Source organism: Telopea speciosissima, chromosome 10 (genome assembly GCF_018873765.1).
Source record: "Telopea speciosissima isolate NSW1024214 ecotype Mountain lineage chromosome 10, Tspe_v1, whole genome shotgun sequence".
NCBI lineage: Eukaryota > Viridiplantae > Streptophyta > Magnoliopsida > Proteales > Proteaceae > Telopea > Telopea speciosissima.
The window spans coordinates 51,173,775-51,185,440 of record NC_057925.1 but is presented as its reverse complement, the minus strand read 5'-3'; the positions used below and the strand labels follow the sequence as shown (position 1 = coordinate 51,185,440).

At 43.5% G+C, this 11,666-nt stretch overlaps 2 protein-coding genes across 2 annotated transcripts; both read right to left on the bottom strand.

Moving 5' to 3' along the window:
• Window positions 1-334: 334 nt before the first annotated feature.
• Window positions 335-10,898, bottom strand: LOC122643993 (WEB family protein At5g55860-like). The gene is made up of 4 exons (XM_043837582.1): window positions 10,888-10,898; window positions 7,412-7,416; window positions 4,071-4,284; window positions 335-2,471 (listed from the first exon to the last, which is right to left on the bottom strand). Exons 3-4 carry the CDS (start codon window positions 4,239-4,241, stop codon window positions 1,776-1,778), a joined length of 867 nt encoding a protein of 288 aa, XP_043693517.1. The 5' UTR covers window positions 4,242-4,284; window positions 7,412-7,416; window positions 10,888-10,898; the 3' UTR covers window positions 335-1,775.
• Window positions 690-1,766, bottom strand: LOC122643706 (WEB family protein At5g55860-like). Its single transcript, XM_043837301.1, has 2 exons — window positions 1,734-1,766; window positions 690-1,694 (listed from the first exon to the last, which is right to left on the bottom strand). Exons 1-2 carry the CDS (start codon window positions 1,764-1,766, stop codon window positions 690-692), a joined length of 1,038 nt encoding a protein of 345 aa, XP_043693236.1.
• Window positions 10,899-11,666: the final 768 nt, after the last annotated feature.

Genomic DNA, 11,666 nt, shown 5'->3' with positions numbered 1-11,666 from the left:
TGTCCGGAAAGAGCAGTCCCTTTTAACTTCTTTAGTCCCTGTTGGTTGCAAGGAAATTAAAAGGAAGTGAAGTAAAAACTTTCAAACCTAAAAATTAACACCATTATAGTTCATCATGTTCTGGAACATCTTTCCTATTCCTTCATCCACAGTAAAGGGTTCATCCAACCTAAATGAATTCACACCCGAGCAATTGTAGAAAAAGTCCACATTTTTAGGTTTGAAAATTTTCACTTCACTTCCATTTCCTTGCAACCAAATAGAGACTAAAGAAGTTAAAGGGGCTGCTCTTTCAGGACATGAGGTAGACTAAAGAACCCTTCAATACTCACAGTTTCCAAAATTCTCCACAAGTTCTTTCCTTGTAAAGGATATGAGTCGATCACAAAAACCATCTGCCACTGAAAGGCCTTCTTTCTCTACTTCAGAACTTGGTCTTATTAATAGTTTTACCCTTCCAGATATTAACATAAAAAAGAAAGAACATATATACTAGTGTTCTAGAACTAGAATATACAGAACCAAGTCATGGAGGTGTTTTTCTCTTCCCCCTCCCCCTCCCCCTCCCCCCCTTTTTTTTTCTATCACTTATTCTTTGTCTCCCTTCTTCCCCCTCACATCATTCACACTTGCACAAGTCATCAGCAAACCATAAAAACACCAAAAACAAAAAAAAATCAAAACTAAAATCACACGAGTTTCTCCCCAGGGAGGTAAGAGTGAGACCCACCCTCAACATACTTCTTCTTCCTATGGAAGATACCACTGAGATTGGACAACAGTACCTTCTTTGAGACAGATGTCTTTTCTTTATCCAGCTTACGGACGCCAACAACCTTCTCTGGTAGGTTCTGCTTCTGAACCATGGCGTTTTGTGTCGATGAAAGTGCAGAAACCTCTGAATCAAGAATTCTAGTAGCAGCTTCAGCAGATTTCTTTTGCTCCCTTTCACGCCACCTCAGTAGCCCTCCCTCAACAGCCCTCTTTGCTGCCTCTGCCATCTCTGCCCTCTTCAAAGCCACCTCTGTTGCAGCCTTCATCTCCTCAATCTCCTTCTGGCCTGCCTCCAACCTCTTTAGTGCTTCATTCTCACCAGCCTTTACTGCTTCCACCTGAGCCATTGCAGCTGCTACTTTCATTTCAGCCAATTTATCAGATTCCTCAACTTTCCGGCTAAAAGACTCAAATTCCTCCTGTGAGATTGTGATCATTGCACCAGATTCTGATGTTGAAGCACGAGTTGCGTTTGTTCTTTCAGACAATAACTTAATCTGATCAAGGGCCATTGCCTCTGCTGCCTTTGCTTCTTCTGCCTCTTTCAGTGCAATTTGTAGTGCCGTTTCCGCTCCTTCCAGGGCAGTCCGGGTGGCTTCGGCTTCTTTCTTTAGCGCTTCAACATTGCTCTTCGTTTCTTCTGCCTCCTTTCTTGCATTTTCAGATTCTGACGATAGCTGTTGGAGGGTAGAGATCAGCTCATCAGAAGCACCTTTGGCTTTAGATTCTTCAGTAAGGGCTGCCTCAAGCTCACCCTTACTTTTCTGGAGCTTGACATGCAAGCTCCCAGCAATAGATTCGGTTTCTGCTTCCTTCTCTTTTAGTTCAGCATGTTCCTTCTTCACTGCTTCCAGCTCCACTTTAAGGGACTCCACCAAGCTCCTAAGAGTGCTTTCTTCTTCTGCCACTTTTTGCAATACCTCTTTAGCACCATCAAGCTCTTAAGTCACAGTTCTTACAGAATCCAGATCAGAAGCGCGGGCATTTTCCATCTCCTTTTGTCAAGCCCCAATCTCAGCAGCTGTTTCAGCAAGCTTACCTTCAAGATTCCTGGTGATTTCAGGATCAAACTCTTTCTTCAAAGATAGCAGTTTCTTCTGTGCTTCTTCCAGGGCAGCTCTATAAGACTGCCTTTGGACATTTTTTTCCTCAAGAGTCTTTTCTTGCTCCTGCTGGGCTTGCAAAGAAGCCAGCTTCACATGCCCAAGTGATTCTTGTGTGGCTGCAATCTCCTTTGACAGTTCAGCAGCCTTCTCTGCATTAGCCTTGGCTGTGACTTCAGCTTCTGCTGGTTGGTGGAATGCAGCAGATTTTTCTTCCACGGATGAGTCAAATTCCTGACGGAATTTCCTGAGTTCTTGTTTGGCAGCATCAAGTTCAGAAATGGTGGCTGCATACTGTTCTCTGGCTTTATCCAACTCCTGTCTCCAAGCACCGTCAGTTTCAACAGGGCAGCCAGAGTTTGCTTCCTCCAGTTGCTTTGCTTGGTTCTTCGCCACTTCTGTCGCCTTAATTGCCGACTCCTTGGAATCTTTTACACTTTTCAATTTGTTGGTTAAATCCTCGACCCTTTTTTTGGGCCTTTCAAGTTCAGCAAATGCTTGGGCCTCGGTGGTTTCAGCATTTTTAAACTGTTCCTTCAGCTTCTTGAGCTCTTTCTGGGCCAGATGAAGTTGTGTCTCTTTTGCCAATACCCTCTGGCAAAACAAAAAGAAATTGGAAGCACAGATATTAGAAATATGTCATGACATAGAAGTCAATGCATTACGTGTATTTCTAAGATTCTTCTGAACACTGTTTGAACCATTGGCACCCAGCCAACCACAAACTTCCTATTTTACAGTTGAGACTGGATATATCATATCTGTAAAATGGAAATTCAGGCCTTGCCTTCTGACCTTGATTACTCGAAGTTGTAATCTCCACCTAATTAGTGGAAGTTGAACTTCAAAGAGCAACAGGAATTGACTCATCATTATAGGACTTTATTCCAATAAATCCACATCTAATTTACACTCACTGTTACCTTAAAACATTAGCTTCTAGAATTATGAAGCTCCAACCGTCCAAAAGCATGATGCATCATATGATCATAAGCAGAAATCATTTCTGGGAGAGGGTTTCCGACGCTGCCAGTGTGTGTGTGTGTGGGGGGGGGGGGGATCTCCCACACCACACTAATCGGTGCCCACAAGGGACCCACGTAGTTAGGGAGGAGAGAGAGTGTCAAGGAAGCTTAGGTTTCACTTCAAATGAATTTACGTAATTTATAAATATCACAAAAGAAAATCCCACACTAGAAAAGTAATTTCTAAAAATTTGAACTTATTTTTAAAACAAAACAGCAAAGGTTAGCACTACGGATGTTTTACTTAGCACAATGGTCCATCCAATTTTCACCATTTGGCATGTGACATGGCAATTTCCAACCATATGGATAGGAAGGGCCCATCTTGAATTAGATCCAGGTAAAATTTGATGGTCAAACTCAATCGTCTGACCAACTTGTCGTGGATTTTTCTAGTATATTTTCAACAGTCCATATGTTTGGCTCTTGTGACTTTTTAACAATTATTTTGACCTTAGTTTTTTCCCTGTTGTATAATTTGGATAGGACTGAAAATTTTTGTAGGTTTATGGGGGCTGTGGGGTACATACACCAAATTTGGCTGCCAGGTGGTCTGCCACAATTCAGATATAAAGCAGGCCATTTTGCCAGCCTAGCAAAATGGCCCTAGAGGTAACATGATTATAGACTATCTAGGTTTGATCTTACAGTTACACGTCTTTCACCCATCTGTTGGATTGGGTTTAAAAGACGTAAGCTGCCTCTATAATAATATAGTGATAACCAGGGGGGTTGGAAGTGGAGAGAGATTTGAGTGTCATAACCCAACTAACAATCAGTTGTCATATTATCGTCTAGAGTTGTCATAGGCACCCTCCAAATTTTCTAATGGCTGACATTGTCTTGGTGAGAAGCCAAAGTAACCATGGCATCAAACATAAGAACAATCAATTGGGCATTTTTGTTTTCTGACCAAAATGGTGAGCCCTTTCTATCAAATAGTGGAAGGGTCCCACTTACTACCTTACGCCTTAGATATTTCATCGTCCATTTATTCATATTTTCTTTCCCTTTCTATCAAATAGTGGAAGGGTCCCACTTACGATCTTACGTCTTAGATATTTCATCGTTCATTTGTTCATATTTTCTTTCTAACTACTTGATATAAGAAATACCCATGAAGTTTGTGTGAAGTTCTCTATATCTAGCTAATAAGTGTAAGAAATACCTCTGCAGAAAAAGAATTTGATTTTTTAAAGGCAGGTTTCTCCTTTGAAAAGGCTCCTTCACCGAACAAGCTGACTGCAGCTTTGACTGATTGGAATGGTGTCCTAGTGTCTATCTCTCCCACCTCTGCTCTTGGAGAGTCTGTTGCATTTTGGCGAGCTTTCACACCCATAATGCCCTTCTATGTTAATGTTTTCACCTCCAGTGTCCACCTGCTGAGATAGGTTAAAAAAATGACATATCACCAAGCTACTATGGAAGGCACAGCAAAGAAAGGGTGGGGGGCATTAACCTAGAATACAACAAGTGCACTTCAACATCTGGATGCTAATGAGCAAAGTAAAATCAGCTTATTGTTAGACAAAGAAGTTTGAGTAATTTATCTGCTAAGGAATAAAATCCAAATAGAGGATAAGGAAGCATTTCAAGAAACCTGTATGTTTCATTTTTCTTGTTTTTTGTTAGAGACTTCAAATTTTATTAGGAGTAAGAAAGCCAGAAATTAAGGGAAAGAAGATTTCTCTAATTTCAAATAGTGAATCCAAGAAGTTAGGCCCTTCTTTGCCTTCTCTGAAGGATACAAGATACACAAATTCTCTCACATAGTCTTGGATGTGGAGGTTTAAATACCAAACTCTTCCCCTCAAGGATTGAATCAGGATAGATAATTGCAAGGAAATACTGAGCTAGATTGGAATGGATCAGATGGTATAAAGAAATGAATATCCAGAGGCAAAAGCCTGACTTACAAAACATCAACCCATCCACTCACCTAATAGATAGCAATGATCTGATCTGTTACACCCTCTTGTAACTACCCTGAGACCCAAATGATAACAAATTCTTTAAACAATATTATGGTGAATCTTGACCTCAGGAAAGCAAATTGGAATGCTACAGTCTACTGACATCATTGCAAAGGATATTTTAACCATTACACTAGACTATTTAGTTACAAAACATCCCAAGTATCCTATGTACACAGACCAAATATCCTTTGTATGCACATTGATCAGATCAGGATTAGGTCCTTTGCTTTCTCTGAAGGATACCAAGAGTTAAGTTTATCTCGCATTTTCCTGGATGTGGAGGTTCAAATACCAAACTTTCCCCACAAAGGATTGAAGTCACTATCAGATAATTCCAAGGAAAAACTGATATAGATTGAAATGGACCAGATGTTAAAAGCCAGAATTGCAAAAAGATCAACCCATCCACTCATCTATTAGATAGCAATGGTCCGAACTGTTACAGTCCCGTGTAACTACACAGAGATCCAAATGATAACAAATACATTAAAAAACATCACGGCGAATCTGGACCTGAGAAAAACAAATTGGAATGCTACAGTATACAGACATCATTGCAAAGGATATTTTTGCCATTACACTGGATCATTTAGTTACAAAAACATCCCAAGTATCCCAGTTGCAGTGTCTGAATATCCCTTGTATGCACATTATCAGGCATCTCTGTATAATCTCCTACATAGGATCTGACTTCACAAATAGTAGCAAATTTTTGGAATCGCTACCCAATAACAAGCATGGAGGATTTGGGTTTAATATTTAAGTTAAGAATTTAATCTAGATGAAATCATAAATGGTAGGAGAACTACAATGAAACATGAGAATACAATATTTCATATTCTAAACACAGAACAATCCTTGATCAAAGCAACCAGAATGGCACTCCAACCCCCACCAACCCCAGCCCTTTAACAAAGACTAGCTCCATACCACTACCCCATTCATTAACAAGAAGCAAAATTAAACTGTTACCATATTAAATGTATTCTTCTCAGTTGTAACTCAAAGATGAATAAAAGGAGTTTCATGAAACAGAATGCTACCCTATTTTCCCATATCCAGCACTAAAGATTAACCCTTCCCGGCCTCAGCAAGATGGTTCCTCCAATTCCCATGCAAGTGATAAAATAAAAAATATTGCCAGAAATTTATGCAATATCCATAGTCTCAAACAACATAATATTTGATCCACCTAGTTATTTATGTTCAGGATCTCCCAAGGTGCTATGATAGGATACTTTGACAATAGCATAATAGTAACAAAGTATTTAGTACTGAGACCCAAATACCTTTTAGTATTAGTATAAATGAAAGTACATGTATCAAATGAGGTTCGAGAATAGATCACTCAACAATAGGCCACGGTAATAGGAGGGTGAAGGAAAGGATAAAATATAAGAAGCACCAGCCCCTAGCCTAGAAAGTAGAAAGTACAAACCAAAATCCGGGAGACTCCTTGAAGGATTGACAATAGCTTATGTCGTTTACAAGTCCTCAAATCCGATCCTCAGCTCGATTGAGGATCCCTGGCGATTCATGTGGTTTGTGCCCAAACCCACAAATTAGTACTTCTGCTACCCTTATACTCGACCTTAGATTAGCAGGTTGATCGCCTTTGTTATACACTTCCGTAATAAATTTCAAATCTCTCAACATTAATGTATTTTTATGTATCTTTTTCCAATTAAGTTGCAGGAATACGAAAATATATCAATACCCAATTAACTCCATTAAACTGCCTAAAAGGGAACAAATACAAAGTACAACGTATTGGTCTTCAGCATGTCATTCAATCTTTAAAGCATCTCAGGCATACCCAATAGATAGAGGATTTTAGTCGGAAATTTCAGAGTTGCAGAGTAATATAAACATGGAAACTTATAGAGTTGCTATAACGTAAAAAATATGCCATGCAGAGGAAAAACAGGGAAAAGAGAAACAAGGGAAACGGCATCAATCAAAAACAAAGAACGAGAGAAGCTAGATAAGGATGCAATACACAAAAAACATACCTGAAAGCGCCTTCGAAGAGCTAGGGAACAACGACATAAACCCTACTAATCATGGAAGGATCGGAGGAATATTCAGGAATCTCCAACAAGAAAAACCCTCGAACCCAACAGAACTAATAACAAAAGCAACAGGCAGAATCAACGACGGTTCCTCCTAGGCATCTGCAACCATAATAACAAAGGCCAAAAGGGTCAAAACCCTAGAGAGAAGCCTCTAAGCCGAGAAGACAAAGAGGGACGATGACCCAAGAGAGAAACGCTGTTGATCCGGGTGAAGCTCTCGAGGAAACAGCAAGTAATTTACCTGCGGCAAGTAAGGAAAGCAGCTTTGAAGCATTCATGAAAGAGTAAATATAGCTTTTTTCTTTTTTGGGTTGTACAGGTTACCCACTATGGCTAAGAAAGGTAAAAGAGTTGCAGAAAAGGACGGCAGGGGAAGAGAAATGGGGTCCTTTCCTTTAGTCACAGGAGAAATGGGTTTGAAAATTTCGAAAGTGGGATATAGAAATTTTATATGAGACAGATTCTGCAAAAGCATGGAAGAGAGAGAGAGAGGAAGACAAGAACAAGATTAGGAATATGCCAGGTCAGCGTCTGGCACCGTCCAAAAAAACCATGTCCATTTGGGACGACAAGGTCAGTGGAGTCAAGAGTCAGAATTTGAGAGGTTTTTTTTTTTTTAATTTAAAAAAAAAATGGAAACTTTTCACTACCACCCCTGAAGTATCACGTAATTACAGAAATATCCATCAATTTTGCAAAAGTATGTGTACCTCCTACTTTTGTAAAAAAATAATAAATGCATCCATTCCGTTAATTTAAAACTAACAATGTTAGAATTTTTTTTTAAAAAAAATTGATTAAATTGCCCTTATCTTCACCAAATAATTTAGGATTTGAAGAAAATAAATTCGAATAGATTTTAGCATTAAACCTGTTGCATCAAGAAATCGTCGAGCCGTCATGCAAGTGCCGTCACCTACAAAAAGGGCTAAGGGGTCACCAGAGAGAACCGGTGTGGTTCTGACCTAGGGCTCTCCGATGCCAAAGTGAGATCTCCTGAGCAAACAGATGAATATAGATTATTCAAGATGGGTTGAGGGTGTGAGATACCTCCTCTTTTATAGCGGTGCATGGCGGAGTGGAGAGTTCCTAGTTGATGTGGAGTCTTCTTCGTAGATGGAAGAGTGAATCACGGAGTGGATAGAGTCCCTGAGTAGCAGGGCTCCTCCCTGGTTAGTTGTCTTCCCGTGAGACTTAGTGTCCCAGTAGGGTTGTCCTTCCGGATGGATAAATCTTTCCGGAGGGATAGATCCTTCTTGAGTCCATGTGAGTTACGTAAGTAGTAAGGGAGGTTCCGGAGTCCTCGCGATGGTGTTCATCTTGTTGTTGACGTAGTGTAATCTAACTTGCACTGGTACCCTGTTGGGGTACATAGCCTTAGGAGAGAGGGTGTCCAGATGGATCTTCCTTTTCAGGGACAAGTGGCGTCTTCCGGTTGATGGGGATGATTTGTGGTTCATCATTTACCCCCCACTTTTTTTGAACGGAGTGCTCAAGAGAGTATCCGTCGTATTTTTGTTTTGGAGCTTTGTCTCCCTTGCTCTCTTTTGGTTTCTTCCTTTCTTGGCTATTAGTCATTAGCCTTCCCAGTGGCTTGTCCAACCTTGACCTTCTCAATGTTGCTTATTCTTGATCTTGATCTTGATCACGTTCGTGGTCTCGGTCATGAGCTTGTCGCCTCCTTGTGTTCGTGTCGCCCATGCCTAGGTCTCATGTTCTTTGCTCGTACCTTGGCCTGTTTATGCTCATCCACGCCCGTTGGCGCCGCTCGGCTGTCCACGCCCGTTAACGCCACTCCTGTTGGATCCGCTCCTATTCGGGCATCCTTCGATCTGCCTCCTGCTTTGATCCACGATCCGATCTGTGCTTTGCATGGATCAACGATCCGATCTGCACCTTGCTTCAATCCCCGATCCGATCTGCGCCCGTTCCCTAGGTCCGTGCTTGGTGCTTCGATCCGCGCCTATTGGCGTCGCTCGGTCGCGGCTAAGGTCAAAACCCCCCCCCCTTTTTTTTTTACTTTTTCTCCTTCTCTCTCTCTTATTCTTTTTCTTCTTTTCTCTTTCCTACTTTTCTTCATTCTCTCTCCTACTTTTCCTTTTCCCTCTTCTCTCTCCTTGTCTTCTCACACATGAGTACATGACGCCCATTGATGGCGCCATTTAATGTAAATTTTTTTTTCACACCTTCTTCTCTCTCTTCTCTCTCCTTAGTCCACGCCCTAGGGGCGGCTTCACGCCCATGGCCTTTGGCCGTGGTCCTGATTTTTTTTTTCACTCCTCTCTCTTCTTTTTCTTCTTTTCGCTTTCCTACTTTTCTTCCTTCTCTCTCCTACTTTTCCTTTTCCCTCTTTTCTCTCTTTGTCTTCTCACACATGAATACATGACTCCCATTGATGGCACCATTTAATTTTTTTTTGTTGACGGCTTCACGCCCAGGGCCTTTGGCCGTGGTCCCTTAATGGATTTTTCATTTTTTTTTTTCACTCCTTCTGTCTCTTTTCTCTCTTCTCTCTCATGCCCAAGGGGTGGACGCCCATGGCCTTTAGTCGTGGCCCCTTGACGGATCTCCTTTTGTTTTTTATTTTTTTTTACACTTTTCAAGGGTTGGCGCCTATGCTTTGGACGTGGACCCTTAGCTCCGTTCTCTCTCCTTGAGTTGACGCCCGTTGATGGCGCCCATGGTCCTTCGACCGTGGCCTCTTGGCCTTTTTTTTTTTTCGATCTCTCATCTCTCCTTTCTTTTTCCAGGGGTTGGCACCCTTGTGTGGTTCGACGTCCCCCACGGTTGGTGCCCTTTGTTTGGTCCGACGTCCCCTGTGCGGTTGGCGCCCTTGTGTTTATCCGACGTCCCCTGACGGTTGGCGCCCCTGTGCCTGTCTGACTTCCCCTGGCGGTTGGTGCCCCTATGCCTGTCCGACGTCCCCTGGCGGTTGGCGCCGCTGTGCCTGGTTGGTTGACGGACTGGTACTCTTTTTTTTTTTTTTTTTCGAGGTAACCCTTCGTGACTGATTTGTATGTTGGTGGTTGCAGGTTGGCATTCACTCTCCTGGGTTGGTGGCTTGACGTTGGGGGACTACTACTCAAGTAAGTAGCCTTTCTTGCCATTGTCCATGACGTATAGCAAATCTGACTCCGCCACTGTTGTAGTTGGATCTGCACCCCTTTGTGTATTGCTCTTCATTACTCATATATGGCTGATAGGCCTTCGTAGTCGTTCAACCTTGGTGGTTTTGAGCCTTGATAGTTCTCAGACTTTGGTGATCTGTGGACGGTGGTCCGTGGACCTGGGTGGCATTGTACTTGGACTTTGGTGGTTGGCGGACTTTGGCAGTCGGCGGACCTTGACGATCGGCAGACATTGGTGGTCATCGGACCTTGGTGGTCATCGAACCTTGGTGGTCAACGAACCTTGGTAGTCATCGGACCTTGGTGGTTGGCAGACCTTGGTGGTAGGCGGACCTTGGTGATCAACGGACTTTGGTGGTCATCGGACCTTGGTGGTCATCGGACCTTCATGGTTGGTGGACCTTGGGGAAGGTGCGACACTGACCAGGTCTGGCGTACCTCTGGATTGGCTGGACAAGGGGAGGCTCCCAGCTGAGAGTTCAGCCCTACAGGAGCTTAGTGATGCTTCTCTGACGCACGCCTTCTATCCTGACATGGCTTCTGTGAGTTATTCTTCTCTCATCTGTTATATTTAGTGTTTCTGGCCTTCTTGCTCTTGGTATGGCTCTTATGGGTTGGTGTTGTTTGTAGGTCTTCCATCGTATTACAGAGGATGTGCTCTGACTTGACAGACGTGCTTTCCGTGAGGTTCAGCTAACCCACAAGGTACAGGGTCTGGAGAGGGAGCTCCAGGGCCATAAGGCTGCCAACACGGCTCGTGAGAGGAGTTTGGCGGATGAGCTTAGTGCGGCATCGGCGGAGGTGACCTAGAGCTCGATCAGACTTCGTGCCTCAGAGGAGGAGGTCCGTGCTTTGAGGCAGAGTCATGCAGATGAGCTAGTTGAGGCGGGCGAGCGGGCAGTGGCAGAGTTTCAGAGTTCTCAGGCGCTGACGACACTGTTCCATGAGTGTAAGCAGGAGGTATGTGAGGGGGGTATCCGGGACCTGGGTGCTCATGTCCTGGTGGAGACCCCTGGCTATGACTTCTCGGGGTTCACCGAGTTCGCTGCAGTGCTGTCTGGGACAGTGCGATGGCTAGTGTTTCTATTGGAGATGGCGGCGTGGTGCCCGACGGAGGTACTGCCTTGCCTGAGGATGTACCGGCTCGTGCCCTTGACATGATCTCCCCTGCTGGGTCAAGTGTGGCCCCTCCTTCTGATGCCTCTTGATCTCATTGATGTGTGTATGTTGATACTTGGATTCATTGGGTGTGGAACTTGTATTGCTGTGACTTCCTTGTTTTTCATGATTGACTTCTCTTCCATTTAGTCGCACTTGTTCCTTGATAATTGCTTGCTCTTGGTGGTCTGCGGACCTGGGTGGTCTGCGGACTTTGGGGGTCCTCGGACCCGGGTGGTTTATGGACCTGGGTGGCGTTGCGCCCTGGTGGTTCTTGGACACTGGTGGTCGTTAGACCTTGCGTCCTAGTGGTCAGCGGACCTTGGGCCGGGGTGGCCAACGGGCCTTGGTGGTCATTGGACCTTGCGCCTTGGTGGTCAGCGGATTTTGGTCATCGGACCTTGCGCCTTGGTGATCTGCGGACCTT